The sequence below is a fragment of the Solea senegalensis genome, linkage group LG13, assembly GCF_019176455.1.
Source record: "Solea senegalensis isolate Sse05_10M linkage group LG13, IFAPA_SoseM_1, whole genome shotgun sequence".
NCBI lineage: Eukaryota > Metazoa > Chordata > Actinopteri > Pleuronectiformes > Soleidae > Solea > Solea senegalensis.
In genome coordinates this window covers 13,908,578-13,924,402 of record NC_058033.1, presented here as the reverse complement: position 1 = coordinate 13,924,402, position 15,825 = coordinate 13,908,578, and the positions used below count along the sequence as shown (strand labels likewise).

Below are 15,825 nucleotides of genomic sequence, written 5' to 3'. Positions count from 1 at the left end.
AATGAACATGTCAGTGACATGCTTTGGTCAAAATACCATAAGGATAAAGAATCATAGCAGTTCAATAACCCTGCTAAACCCGCCCCTTTCAGAACGCTCGGTTTTCGCGCATGGTCCCTTTATATGCAAATGAGACACAGGTAAACACACACCCACTTCTTCCAGGGGGTTTCTGATTTGTCCTCTTTATAGCGCTTTACAGCTCTATTCGTCTCCCCCTCCCTCCACTAGTTCTCTGACAATATCAACATGGCAGCGTGCGCAAAAAACAGCGAGAGTGCCGTCAAAGGAAGAGACGTCCTACATAAGGATCGAGCCGAAAAGTGCCGAACTGTAAATCAGTTAAAAACACTTATGAACAGCACCGCTGATCGCCACCGCTGACCGCCAGCGGCGCGCGGCGAGCTGAATAAACTGCATGTTGCTGTATCAGACCGGAGACCTCACCACCGATGATCGCCACTGTGCTCCGGAGACCTCGCCACCGCTGATCGCCAGTAGCGATCTGCATAAACTGCCGCTGTATGTTACTGTATCAGACCGGTGACTGTGCTCCGATTTAGTCTGTGGTGTAGGAGGCTGTGCTCTGGAGACGTGTGGACAGAAATCAAGCCGAACAGCTAATTGTAGATAAGTTAAAATTACTCAACAATTCTAAAAAGGTGGGTTAATCTCCAACAACTACAGGAGTCTGGTGTAAGTCACTAGCCACTCATGTGTGTGTGTATGTGTGTTTCGCAGGTAAACAAAGTCACCGCTGTTTCACTCAGCCAATGACTCCGCCCAAATTAAGTAGGTACTTTTTGTAGTGGAGATGCAACCTAATCGTGCCGTGCCGAGGCGAGTCGAGTAGAGCCGGTGGAAATACACCATTAGTTGTCCCTAATGTATTTTCTTTGAAACCTCATGTTTGATGGACTGCATGTTAATAGTATTCATCTTGTCTTATGCACTCAAAGAAGGATACACTACCATACTTGATACTTCACCTAATTCACTCATTCAGAAGCCGTGACTCTCATTATATATTTCTGTCAGCTTTTCATCACACAAGTTGTTCATGTAATCTCAATCAATTTAAATGAAATTATGTGCACCTATGCTACAACAGACTTTTTTGGTTAAGATAGTGTTTTGAACAATAATTTAAGTCATCTTCCTAATACTTTATCCTTTCCTGTGCTGAGCAAATAAACACGTATTTCCAGTGGTGGAAGAGTTCAAATGTTCAGTGAAAATATAAAAAGACGCCAGCATTAGGAAGACAATACACCCTTGTTTCCACTCTGCATCAGCAGACAAACAATTCACCTTCCTCTTGGCATGGGGCCACATGCACTCTGCCACTTTTCAAAGTTCAAAAATGTAAATTTCACTCTGGCAAGGAACAGTCAGACAAAGGTGGGACCATCCGAGTCATTGCATTACAAACAACAGTGGGGTGACTCTGGACTATTTCCCACTTACAGATAAGAGGAACAGAAAGACAATCGTTGGCCAGTGCAATGGTCAATTCTGCTCTTTGATGTGACAATATTTGTTATTCTAACGCATACATGTATGAGAGCATTTATTGGCTCACAAAACACTTAAATAAACAAGGGAAATCTATGTGTTTCTCACTTGGTAGAAAACTTTAACATACCCTCAATGTACCCAATTCAACTTTTTAGCAGTTGTTGCACAAGGGAGATTTTATGTATTAAAAAATGTTATTATCCCAGTAACTTCCTCTGTTTAGCTGACATCACCTAAGTGCACAAGGGTCAGGTCCGAATGCAACAGTGACCATGTGAAACTGAAGGGCCACTAATGTGTCCCAGGTGAGTACAGTCAGGTGTACCTAGGAATTTGTTTTCTTAAAAGAAGGAAAACTTACCCTTTGTTTACGAGCATGATTCCTCCTCTTAAAAAACAAAATCAGCTTCTTCCTCATGACTTGGTTGCTGGAACACAACAGAAATACAAGTAATTGTGGCATTTACCAGAAAATAAAGAAAACTGCATGTTGCATTAAAAATACCATCGTAGAAGTCTCATATTTCACCAGGGAATGCAAAGCTTAACCAAAAGTACCTATACACTTTTAAAACCCTATGTGGGGTATTTATTATTACCAGAGCATCTCAGTGATTTTAGTCTTGTCCAAATTACCAGACAATGTCAGTAAAGATCACAATGACTTTTACCTAGAGTAATAACGTCAGGAAAAATTACCCGAGGTAATACTAAGACCAGCATTGAATTTGTGTGCAAATATTCCATCATATTCTGTTTACACATAGTTTTTCCAAATATTAAAGGCACTTGAAGAAGCATTCAGTTTCACACTAGGTGCTCGAACAAACCTTGGGTATTTTAGCATCTCACCTCACTATGGTCTAGGCTGTGTGGCTAATAAAATGCCAATAAAATTGACCAGTTGGCTAGTCATTTTATATGAATTCGGCAGTACCTAACTGTTGTGTGGGCAATTTCAGCATTATGGATGTGACAGAACATGACCAAGCATAGTATTATTGTGTACACTTTTCTCTACACCTTCTTTCCAGGTAGCCTCTCTCTTTTAGTTTTTCCCAGTCCCGAAAATGCTGAATAATTTATCTACAACTATTTGATACATCTCTTCCAAAATTGTGTGGTTAGGCACCATGGTCTCAAACTGCCTCTGAAACCGACATTCTCCCAAACTGAAATTAAACACAGTGTTTCCTCATGCAGTTTTGTGTTTTAGGCATTTTAGCTTTTCTCTGCACCATGTTGATGTGCGAGTTTTACTGCGATTTCTTATCCCGTGTAAATTGGCCATTAATATTAAAGATGTCTTATGGTAAAATGACATTACTCCATCTACCCATGTAAAACTAATCACATCCAAATAGTGCTTGAGAGGAATATGCTCATTTTGGTTCCCATGACCAGTGCATAAAATGACATGGACATATTGTTTATTTGTAATGTGGTAGTTACAGAATACTGGTGGCACTTCTGTTTACTCATGATTGGGAATGTGAGAGAGCTGACCCTGCAATTGTGGACTATACAGCAGATTCACAAAGACGAGTTGACTGTCTTGATAAAAGACTGAGTCAGATGGGTCACTCCCACAGTACACACTGATAAGGTTTTTATCCTAGCTGACATGACCTTCAACCCCCAAGACAACCCAATTTTACACACCTAGTACAGACCCGTGTACAATCTTTCATTTCCATTTTCAGTCTCTCTCCAATGGCGTCAGTGGGGCAACTCAATCAGGTGACTCAACAATGAGATTAGAATTATAGGCTGGGTTTATCTTGTTGAGGTCAGCATTGCCTTCAACACTTTGCTCACATCAGATGTGGTGTGCGTCGTGTCTGCTGCAATGTTCTTGCACATTACAAACCAACAGACCAGCAAATAAAAAAAGAACCTGCAGAACAAATGAAGATACTCACGTTTTGATGTTGTCATGGTACACCTTTGTGTCTGATGGCTGATTGTACAGAGGCTAAAAAAAAAGAAAAGAAAACATGGATGTGGATCATTTCTCAACAATTATTGAACAAGGAGGCTAAGAAAAGAAAATAATGACGAAAAAAAAACATTAAAATCACCTACCAGCTCAACTTTGGGACCAAGACCTTCCAGTATTTTATGGGCCTCTTCTGCTTTTTTCTAGAAAAGAAAAGTAACAAGGTTTAAAAAAAAGGAAAAACTGCACTCTGCACTGTCAATGAAAAAAGATTTTCACCTAATACATACAAACAAAAATATCTGAGAATCACTTTTATATATTATATATTGAGTTTCGGATATGCTTTATACATCAGACCATCTTGCTTATTTAAAAACACTACAATACAGCGTGGCTCTTTATTTTCAAATCTCATAAGCGACAGAATAACACAAGCAACCCTGGCTGCCAGACTAACTGCCTGTGTACAGAGCATTTCAGAGTCTAAATGGCTAACTGAGAGGTGGTGTCTCGTACCACAATCATTTCTGACATAAATGAACAACAGTGGCCTCCACAAACACTCTCTTTCTCATTCTTCATTTGAATAAAGATAATAACTCAGTTTGACGTACTGTAGACCGGGGCTGCAACTAGGACTGAGTGTTAATTTCAAAACAATATTTATAGCAATGTAGTTTTCTTCAAAAGCAATATAACAACACTTTAATATGTATCAATACAATGTTAATGCATTGCACAAATACACTTTAATATAAGGCACATAATTGCTTTGAATTATTTTATTATTTTGTAATGTGTGAAACTTTTTCTTTGTGTTGTTGTTTACTGCTCATGAAATACATTTAATACCACAATTAACTGGCTGACATATTTAGCATGCTAATGCCTTTGGCAGTTGATGCATCAATTTGTTATTTTCTTGATTAACTGATAGATTACTAGGTTTATAAAACAGAAATATCTGACAACCCAAAAAACTTTGCTCTATTCGTTGCAGCTCTGTGGTTTATTCTTGACTGATTAAAAAAGGAAAATAAATATATATTTAATCATTTTATAAAATAAAAAAGAACGTTCTCTTTTCAACAGCAGTGGGGATATACTGCATACATGGAGCCGAGTCATAAACAACAAAGACAAATCTTGTCCATTTTTACAGGTGAATAGCACCACTTAACTACACTAACTCACAATTTGAAACTCTATCTTTTTTTTCTCTCATTAAGCGCAGATGGGTCTGCCATTTTTAGACTTTTTTTCATGATAGCTCATTTCATTTTTTAATTCCCATTTTGATTGTCTACATGGTGTCATGAGTGATATAAAGTCCACCATTTGTTTGCAATGTACCACACTAAGGCCTTATTGTCAAATGTACATCATTTATTAACAAAATGAATGTAACAATAACCCGTCAATTGGAAACTAACTGTAAAAAAATGAGAAGTCATATAGAGTCATGTCACTCTGTGTTGCTCTGAGGGTCCAGCAATCTGTTGTTAAGGCCACTAAATATGTACTGCTCAGACCTCCAATAACTTTTTCTATTGGACACTATCATACCTGGAAGGCAACATCTTTGTAATAAGATGCGACCTGCTTGGGGTTTCATAGCGTGGTTCCAGGGTTTTCCACCACTGAATAAGATTGCATGTCTGATGCTACAAATACGTCGATCGCTTTAGCGCGAGTTCAATTTTGAGAAAGTTTTGCTCCAAATGAGGATGGAAAAGTTGCCTGTGTTAACGGGGTTGTTTTCGTTTTCTGTGCTTTTGATGATTTGCTGTGAAAGAGGCGACTGCCACGGGTTGACCATGGTCACAGTGGTTATCCCCTGATATGATATACACAGCAGAAACACGTCATCTTGCTTGACAGTGCAATTTAAGGATTAATGAGGCCAAAGGAAAAACAAAATGTGGGTGGAGAGATAATAGCTTGAGTAATAACTGTGATTCTTAAGAGGGTCAACAAAATGAAGAAAGACACTGAAGAGAACAAAAGCTTGTTGATGTAGTGACATGTTTGCAGAAGACAGGCGACTAACCCTGTTCTCATCGTAGATGATCTGGACTATGCTGCGGTGCTTGTGCTCCACTGGTGGAGGGGTCACAGGCTTTTCTGGCTCCATCGGCTTTGCTGCTTCCTCCTCCAGTTGTTGCTAAAAGGCATATACATACAAATAAAAAGGGAAATACGGGAAGCAACTTGGGACAGCAACAAACGGTGGAAAACAAACATGTATCTACAGTTTTAAACTGATCTTAGCTTGTAATGTTTAAGGCCTGTGTAGGCATGATTGGATTATGAGATTTTTTTAAGAAAACTACTGCAGGTTTCTACCATTGAAGCCCTGCTGATACTGTCAGACAAGCTGATCAAACGTCTGGTAGGTCAGTGTTTGCCAGTTAAAGGTTATGTAAACTACCAGGTTACCGGCGCAAGATTGGGAGTCCCTGAAATACTTCAAATAAACAAATAAAACTCTAAAAAACACAAAACTCTGAGCTAGCACAGCTCAGTTTATTTTCCTATCCAAAAAGAAAAGAAAAGTAATATGGCCACAAACTAGTTTAAAAACAAACAGTGATGTTTTCTAAAACAACAACCTTGAAGCTTTGAATATACGTATATGCATAACATAGAAGTATGTGTGTCACTGAGAAAACAAGCTGGTTGGTAGGAAACTCCTCATAAACACTGGGTAAAGCCTATTAACATTATCTGCTTTATTCCCTATTTTAACAGCCGGTTAAAATAGGGAATGTGGCACCTTTATTCTGCCTCATCCTTCTGTAAATACACAGAACGAGGAGGGAGGGTGGTTTTACACCAATGGTAATTACAGAGCCTGTGTAAATGAGCAAAAGCTAAATAATTACGGTAATTTTTAACAGATGATTAACAGCAGCTTTGTGTGAAAGGAAATACTAACACCATATTTTATTGAGAAAGGAAAAAAGTCCCAAAACTACCACAATGAATTGTTTCATTTGTAAGCACCAACTCTATCCAACTAAAGGCGGAAATGTACATCTGGTATGTACTGTAACACTGATCATAAATCAAATTTAAAACCCTTACAACTTCCTTCATGCGTCTTACTGTATAACTGCACATTACTAAAGCAGAAATTCATACATATTTTTCCACATCACCTCTGTGTTCAACAGGCTATTGTTTAATTTAAAGGCTGTTATTTGTGCCAAGTTTTTTTTACACAATACCTATTGTGTTTGAAGGATGTTCATAGGCAAAAGATCTCACTGGGTAACCAACCTGTTTTTTCTTCAGCTTGAATATCTGCTGCTCCACTTTAGCAATCTCTCTGTCCACACGGTCCATACTCTGGATCAGCTCCTCTTTGGAAAGTTTGGAAGGAGACGTGTCCTGATCTTCCCCCATGTGGAGTGTGGGTCCTCCTGAGGACTGTGACTCCATTTTGACACCGAACTGAGACTCCTAGCAAAAAACAGAACTGGTCAGAGAGTAAAGCGCAGAATCTTTACAAGCCGAAATAGTCATATTATACAAACATCAAAAATCAAAAAGCAGTCACTGGGGTGGTGTTAGAGGAAAAGGTCCTGCCTGGCTACATCTCACTAATATAAACACATGCAGACACTGAAAATCAGAAATACTTCATATTTGCTGTAAAGCACATGTGTTGATACATGTGTATCAACACACATTCATTTTCAGTTTCACCTTGTCTAAAGATTATCTATAAGAGCACACCAACTGAGACCAACCTTTTTTACCTCCACAGTGGCCCTTAGGCTGTCCTGTACTGTATGGGACATGGGCAAAATAATACCCCCAGCAGAGGAAGGGGTGCGGGTGATGTGGCCCTCAGCAATAGTCTCCATGCGAGGTCGCTTGGCCTCCAGCACCTCATGCTCAGGCTGGCCTGAGATGGAGTGATACTGCTGTTCGTAACCATGGCGCCTCTCTGGAGGCCTGAATAACAGAATAAACAGGAAGTTTACAGAAGGATCAGTGGCTCAATTTGTCTGTCTACATGTACAACTCCCTCACTGTAAAATAGGGATATCTGTGGCATCCTTTTGAAGAGCAAGAGGTGACATTTTTTTTATACAAACATATCAGATATCAAAATAAGAAAATATTTTGAGAAAAACAAAACAAAAATCTATGAATATGCATTTAACATAGACATATAATTAGGAATCAGGCAATATTTGAAATGAAGCACTTACCTTTCAGTTCCAGGGTGGAATTCAGACAATAACGAGGGTCTTCTCCGACCCTGTGGATCCTGCATATGAGTCCGATAGTCTGGCATGGCGAAATCCTAAAAGTGAAACAATGTATAAAGAAATCTGAATCCTGTCATGAGTTCCTGCACATTGTTCTACTATCAGAAATTACTTCACACATGGAGGGACTATCTCTTCTGCATAGTTGGCAGTGCATTTGTTCAAAATGCACGTTTTAATTGACTGCCATGGACTATAGTATGTGGTTTAACAGAATTGCATCAGTTTTGATAGGAACATCTGTCTGCGCCCGAATGCCGTGCTGTGGCGACAATGAACGACATCAAACACGACACAGTGGACAACAATGGAGGACATCCATCAGTTATTTTTTTCCTCATGTGGCTGTTTGTCTCAACTTTGTATGAGAATAGACAGCGGGCATTTGTCTCAGCAACCATGGGATATCTACACCGATCGCAAGGGAGCGGTGTTGTCGCCCAATCAGTGGATTGTCGTGGATGGTCTAAATGTACCATACCTTTTTACTTTGGTAACCAAAAGGGGAAGGGTGCCAAAAAATGGAACGGTTGGGACTGGTTAATTTGGTACTATTCTTAATGAAAACGCAAACAAATAAGTACTGTACCAAACCGAACCGTTCCACTCAGTGGAAACACGGCTTTACACCCACAGAGTGGATGCTCCAATCTAAGCAACATACTAAAATAATGTGACTAAAGGTTATGAAGATGTGCTTAAAATATCAAGGATTATTTCTCAACAAGCACAGGAGGAAGGAAGTTCCCATGTAGTTCAGAACAGAATAATACTGCTATATCAAGCGTTCTAAAAAGAGCATCCCATCAAAGATCTCTTCAGTGATTTACACACTGCAATGACTGAGAAAATAATCAAAATAGGTTGAATTGAGGTTGATGTCAAGTAAATTAATATAACCTTAAATAGACAAAAGCCTTAAATCAATAACCTGCTGGTTAAATCTAATATGAATCTTATCAGCACACTGTGACCTCCAAACAAACCTGGGCAAGCTAAATCACTAACAGGAAATATTTACAAACTCCAGTTTTGCCCCAGATTTAAGCAAACAATCCAAATGCTCAGAAGAGTACCACAGACAGTTTTCGGTGAAAATAAAATTCTAAGAAATTTGGCAACTAAAAACAGGAAACAAATATCACCCAATATTTGTACATTAGAAAAATGAACATGCACCTGGAAAATGTCCTGGACATAAATATTCTACTAATCTTTAAGAGCTACAAAATTACTCAAACATTTATTCAGTGACAAGTTATTGACCGTTAATATCGTAATAATCATTCATCTTAATTACATTTTAGCTTGACAAACGAAATAGGAAACAAGCCTCAATTGGACAAATATTAAGATGAACATCTTCACAGTAACTGGGTCTCATATAATAACTGAAACACTAGTCCCTGTTTCCACAAATAAAGATACCATCACAAGAAGCAAGTAAATCATAACAAGTTAGTCATATTTTACTTGCAGGATACGTACGATGTAAACATTCTGTTGGTGCTGCAGCTTTTAAGTAACCTAGATTTTTAACATTATTTTCTGTGTGAAGCTGCAAATTCTTTGCACAACTGACAAGAGGCACACACATCGCCTACTCAGATGAATGGTCAGCATAGGTTTTGAGTGTACCCTGAAGACCTTATTTTAACAAATATCTCGACTGAAACTCACAGCCCAGCAACAACTTCATGGAAATATAAAACTCCAACCTTCTATTTCAACATGTCAGGCTCATAGCCAAGTCCACAGCTGACCTTGCTGATCATTTTTGTTCCATCTCACTGAAGCCCAAATCATAGCTTAAAACCAAAGAAACTGGACTTAATAATCCATTCATCATGTTTCTTTTTTCTCATATAGACTAAGTTTGCATGCTTCTCATTGTTTAGACATGAAAGACTGTCTCTCCTGCTGTGTTTCACACAGTGTTATGAGCCAGTGTTAACTCAGCTCAGCACTTGTAGTTTCCTCTTTACTAGGGCCGGATATTGCTGCTGAAATCCTGAATGGATTTCGAATCTGATTCACAAGGTCCCGGTTCGATTCAATATTGATTCATTTAAAGATATTTCACTTTCCATACCAATCGTGCTTCATTACAAAAGAGATTTTCACTGAACTACAAATTGTATAAAATGTGGATCTCTGTAACCTGGTGTATCATTAAACATATTGATATTTATATTAAAAATTACCTACTAACTACTTAAAGTATTTACATGAATGCACTTTTTTATGTAATATGACCACTGAATGTCCAACGTACAATCGAACAGGCATTTTAAAGTAATTAATAAGAGGGTGCTGTGAGCACAGCTTGGCCTGTATCTATACCCTCTTTACCAAATCAGAAGAAGACAACAGTAATGTGATGGGGGGTTTTGAGTGACACAAACGTTCCTGCACAGCAACAATCAGAAACACCAAAAGCATCAGAAAAGCAGCAAGTATTTCTGGTTCTACATCATAGATGGTAAAGTAAAGAACAAATCTGCACACTTAGCTGAGCTGTTATCCTCACTAAAGTTTAGAATATAACAGAGTAAATGAAACACATTTGTTGATTGTGATGATGGTAAGAAATACATCATTATATTACAGTTATATGCCAATGAATGCATATAACTGTAATAATGGATGTCCTCCACTGTTGTCCTGTTTTTCCTGCCTTTTTTTTGGCTGTTTGTCTCACCAAGACGTCAAGATTTGAATGAGAATAGACAGTGCACGATTAACTAGACTTTCATGGGATACTAACACCAATCGTAAGAGAGTTATGTTTTTCTGTAGCCAAATCAGCGGACTGTCGTGGATGGAGGCGGTCTAACCGTACCGTAACATTTTAATCTGGTTGCCCAAGGGAAGGGTACCAAAAAAAGGAATGGTTGAGGCCGGTTATTTTGTACTATTCCCAACGGAAAAGCAAATAAAATATGTACCATTCTGTACCAAACCCTTCCACTCAGTGGAAACAGGCTATAGTTTATAGTCTTTTTGCCTCACCCTCTATACTCTTTTTGCCTCACCCTCAGTCACTCAGGCTACATACAGACAGCAACTGTCTTCCATTTATGATACAACATTGGCACACTGAAAGGTTCTTAACAACAATGATTGGCTTCTGCAATCTCATCCCACGTTTTATTTTTTTTACTTAATTTAACATTTAAACTGGAGCAACTTAAGTTAAAAATGTAATTGACTTGTACGTTTCATTGCGTGAAAAATGTGTATGTCGAATTAGAACCACTTGCATTGAGAGCACTAGCCAAGTTTAGAAAAACACATCTGTTGGCTGAAATACAATGATTAAGTGAAAAACAACAAAGCAGCAGGAAGTTTTTACCTGTTGGTGCCGTGTGCCAGAAAATGTGTACTGGACAGAATGCGATGGATATCTGCTCTGCTCGCTGCTGAAGCTCCCCTGGCTGGGGGGGTAGCCCGAGCTACTCGACATCCTCGCTCAGTGCGACTGAGCTGCTGCTGCTGCGGCTTCACAAATCAGAGACTTTAGCTAGACCATGTTTGGAGACACAAACCACCTGCCCCAAGACAGAGACATGAATATGTTTAGTTAAATTTTGATCATCACAATGCATATGTCAATATGTGAAATAAAAAAATAAAAGAAAATATATGTATGTATGTATGTGTATATATATGTATATATATATATATATATATATATACATACATATATATACACATATATATATACATACATATATATATATACACATATATATACATATATATACACACACACACACACACACACATATATGAATATAAATATTATATATTTATAATATTAAATAAAAACACGAGTTGGACTGACACTATTGAGCAGCTGTTACTGTAACTGTAGCATCAGTAGTAGAAGCATCACTATGGAATTTAAATATACAGGTATGGACTAACAGCACAATCAATGGCATTGCAGAAACCACATTACAGCATATTTACTAAAATCACGTCACCATCTTTTACGGGTTACGGGTCTTTGCAGGTGAGTATAAGCTCTCATGTGGGTAAATGCTTCTGCATACCAAGTGTGATGTGCAGTCAACGTGATCTTTCTCATCAGCAACGGCATTACGATATTATGGCTTTTACTTTTTCAGTCAATTTGTATTCAAATATTTGCTTCCGATGGATACACATTCAGAATGAGTAATGTCAATGACATTTCTCCTCTGTTCTTCAGGGCTTGCAAGAGATCATCGTCTATATCCGTTTATCAAGTCAAATGATTGAGCTCATCATCACAAGACGTGAACTCCACCCTTCCTGTGACCCAAATTTACTGCAGTTTATGTGGTTACAATTGATTACATAGGTCTTCACGAGGTTTGAATTAAATTCAATATATACTCCCCTATGCTCCAAGTTTAACATGAAAGGATGTAAATTTAATTCATTGCCTACAAAACTAAAGCAGGGGAACAATCTCTGAACAACTAATGTAGGGCTGCAACAATTATTCGATGAATCGATTACCAAATTAATCGTCAACTATTTTAATAATCAAGTGTTATTTCAATAATTATTAGAACACGTTTCACGATTTTTCAGCTTCTTAAATTTGAATACTCTCTGGTTCATTTGCTCCATATAACAAAGAAGCCATTAAAACTGAATCATTTAAGTAAGTATGCAGAATTAATTGGAGAAACAGCAGTGGTTTGAGCTTATTCGAACGTTTGCATTAAAATAAAGTCATAGGATAGGAGGCAAGATGATGCTTCTCAAAGGGAAAATGTAGTGCAGGCTGTTGAGCAATTACTTGTTAGCAGCAATTATTTCAAAGACAGACACAGGTTTAGTTGGATAGTAAAATCTATATTTATACAAAATAGTTAAATGCCTGTACATAACTGCATTAACTGCTCAAATTCTATGATTGTGTTATTAAGCCTAAATAATTATTAACTCAGGTATTTTTACTCATATTGTTTATCTATTGTAAATGTTATCATATTTAGTACATTAAACATTAAAGCTAATTATTCAAATCAGATAAATGGTCTGTATTAATTTAAAGGAATGGGCATGGTGCATAATTTCATGGGTATAAGTATCTGCGGGTTTAATGAATTGTTGCGCAGCATTAATCATGGTTTCAGCTTCTCTCTCATACTGGTACTTCATCAATGCTAAAGATGAACAAATCAATCCCTCTTGATTGGCTCAGTTAAGTAATGTACGAAGAATGGGACACAAGAGAAAGCCGGAAAGCAGCAACTCAGGCAACAAAATCATACTGCCAAACACACACACAGAAAACTTTTAAATTAACAGGATTTATCTTGTTCTTTCTGTCATTCTTCAAAGGGAATCTATCTTAAGAATGTTGTGCTCTGCTGGATGTGTCATTCTTATTCTGGGCCAACAAGATTTATAGCATGACCACCATGCCAAGACATTACGATGCTTACTTCAGGATTGGAAAAGCTACAACCACTGCCACCATAGCCAGGGAGGGAAGATGTTGGGTTTTTTTTTTCTTTCAGTCCGCAGACCACAGCATTTGGTGGGTCCCACAATTAAAATCACTTTCACTATTTAAAAAAAAAATCTAAAAATATCAACATCTTGACAATGTGGCAAGTAACTAACCAGCAGGTAGCCATGTTTTCAGCACGAGCAAGCATTTGTGTCTCAACCTGGTTCCCGGTGCAGGGAAAATGTACAGTGCAGTCAGCACTGACTATCTGGCAGGTACCTCATACAAACACACATCAAAAAATTTATTTTCATTATTTTATTGTCCATGATAAATGGCAAAAAAGAGATTACTATAGAAGTTTAACAAATAATTATCATGACACATGTCAAATAATTAAAAACTGACTTTGAGTGAAAGTTGACAAACGAATCTGCCAAAGTTTTCTTAGTTGAATTGGCTTTTTATCCACATTAAATGTTTGTGTGTCTTTCAACCAATACACGATTTGGGAAAACAATGATGTCATAATCTCACCTCTAACTTTTACGAAAGAGGATTGGGACCACACGTGAAGCCAGAATTCTTAGATTAAAGTCAGAATTGTGACTATAAACTCGAGATAAAAGAATTCTGAACTGTCACGCGTTCATAATGCTCTTCCGTACTTTTGATCTTGATATTTCTGTAGCCATATTCTTCTTCTTGTGTTTTTCAGACAATGTTCGGTTTATTGACTTTATGATAACTTTTCTTTCCTTAGTCGCCCTGGCTTGGTTAGTTCTGTCAGCGTTCGTTATCGTTCTGACTGTATAAACTGTAATGTATAGTTATTATAAGTTACGTTTGTTGATTTGATGTGACATGTAATGTAATGAGTTTTAACACACATATATGCAAACCACTCATTTTATTTAATAAAACTTGGTGGAAGTGTTTGCTTTGGTCAAAGAGTAAACAACACAGTTTGAAAATATTACTTAAGTACTGGTGGTGATGAACTGAGGTTTGCAAGTGCTTCATCAAGTTTGTATGTCTGTTTGTGAGTATCAAAAGGAACAAGTGGATTTTTTGGTTAAATTATGTGGAGATGTAGGTGATGGGCCAAAGCAGAAAATATTAGATTGTGTTAGAGATCAGGACACAGCTCTAGATTCAGGATATTTTTTAAACAGCTGTTAACCTTGTGAGATAAGGGAGTGTACTGACACTGTGGGAAACTGAGTGTCCTTGGTAGGGGTTTGCTCTCTGGGTGCTTTCTCTAGTTTTCACACGTGGTTGATAATCATTGATTCTGGGGAAAAAAACAGTCGACTAGAAGGATATAGTCGTCTTTAAAGTGGTGTTGCTTAATTTCAAATCTAGTTTTTCCCAAATATTAAAAGCACTTTTAATTACAAGACCTGCTGGGCTAAAGCCTGTCACAGTACCCTCCATGTTTAACAAGAGTTAACACTCATCATCATCATTATTATTATTATTATTGTTAATAATAATAAAGTAACTGAAGAGGTGAAATTAAGATATTTGAATACTTATCATCTACATCAGCAGCTGCTGTGCCTGATAGTGATCTGAATATGTGTGGTGTTTAGTGTTAGTTTACATAGACATCCAACATTTAATTGCACACATTCAACACCAGTTTGAAAAAAACTCATCCATCTCATTCCCTTTGTCAAACATTCCTTTTATAAGAACATACTGAACGTAGATAACATAAATTATGAGCAATAAATCAGCTCCTTTGTGTTTTCCTTAATCCATCATTCCCATTTCGATACCTTACATTAGATGTGCCGATGTGATTACGGTATTATGAGCTACATGCATGCAGTGCACACTGCTCCGGTCAGTTTTTGTTGTTCCCACAAAAGCTCTTATTTAAGTTATTTTTAAGGCATTCAAAGTGTTTTCTAGTTATTTGAGAGAAATCCAAGCAGTCGTAAGTGAACCTCGTTTCGCCATGCACACTCTGAACGAGAGAAATATTGTCGCTGAGCCTTATTATTGTTATCTTTACCAGTTCTGTAAACGCATTTGGTTTTATATCCTATCTTGGGGGATGGGCCCACAACAGAGAGCTGTCCCGGAAATGCACCAAAACACGCTCAAATAAATACACCACCTTAAAAGTGCATGCTACTTTCCACTTTGGTATTAAATCGTGACGTTACAAGTGTTGTTGTTGTTGTTGTCCTTGCTAGCTAACTTAGCCTGTAATTCACCTTAGAATTCTCAACCACGTCGCCATCTTGCAAGGCAGATTTTAGCGTAGACCGGGGCGCTTAAAATGACACTAGGACATGTTGCTTTGGTTCACATTAATGATTTGTACTCACCTCATGTTTAGAAAATATATCGATAGGAGAGGAAGTTACCCCTGGATAGAGATATGTGTCAATAGTTGATTGTAAATCCGCGGGTTGTGGTCTGTGGACGACTGTGCAGACTGAAGGCTGCGCCGCATTTGTCGGTCGACGTCCTGATAGGGTAAAATAAATTATCTATACTACCCCGACTCATATGATGCTGACATCACTTAACAGAAAAATATACACGGTGCAATTTATTATATTACAATTTCTTAAGTTGGTGGCCTATTATATCACTTGTCTTTGATCAAT

General features: G+C 37.8%; 1 protein-coding gene across 8 annotated transcripts in view; it reads right to left on the bottom strand.

Annotated features, from left to right (window-relative positions):
- The window catches only part of ncor1 (nuclear receptor corepressor 1), a 54,545-nt gene extending 38,865 nt beyond the window's left edge, over positions 1-15,680 (bottom strand). For 7 of the 8 annotated variants that reach the window (XM_044042157.1, XM_044042160.1, XM_044042158.1 and 4 more), the window contains exons 1-9: positions 15,541-15,680; positions 11,099-11,294; positions 7,684-7,778; positions 7,216-7,423; positions 6,743-6,925; positions 5,511-5,624; positions 3,604-3,660; positions 3,441-3,493; positions 1,880-1,946 (exon numbers count right to left, since the gene is read on the bottom strand). In XM_044042157.1, the coding sequence (XP_043898092.1) occupies positions 1,880-1,946; positions 3,441-3,493; positions 3,604-3,660; positions 5,511-5,624; positions 6,743-6,925; positions 7,216-7,423; positions 7,684-7,778; positions 11,099-11,209 (888 nt within the window). In that variant the 5' untranslated portion in view covers positions 11,210-11,294; positions 15,541-15,680. The remainder of the gene's footprint in view (positions 1-1,879; positions 1,947-3,440; positions 3,494-3,603; positions 3,661-5,510; positions 5,625-6,742; positions 6,926-7,215; positions 7,424-7,683; positions 7,779-11,098; positions 11,295-15,540) is intronic. The other variant, XM_044042159.1, reaches the window with a different exon arrangement.
- Positions 15,681-15,825: the final 145 nt, after the last annotated feature.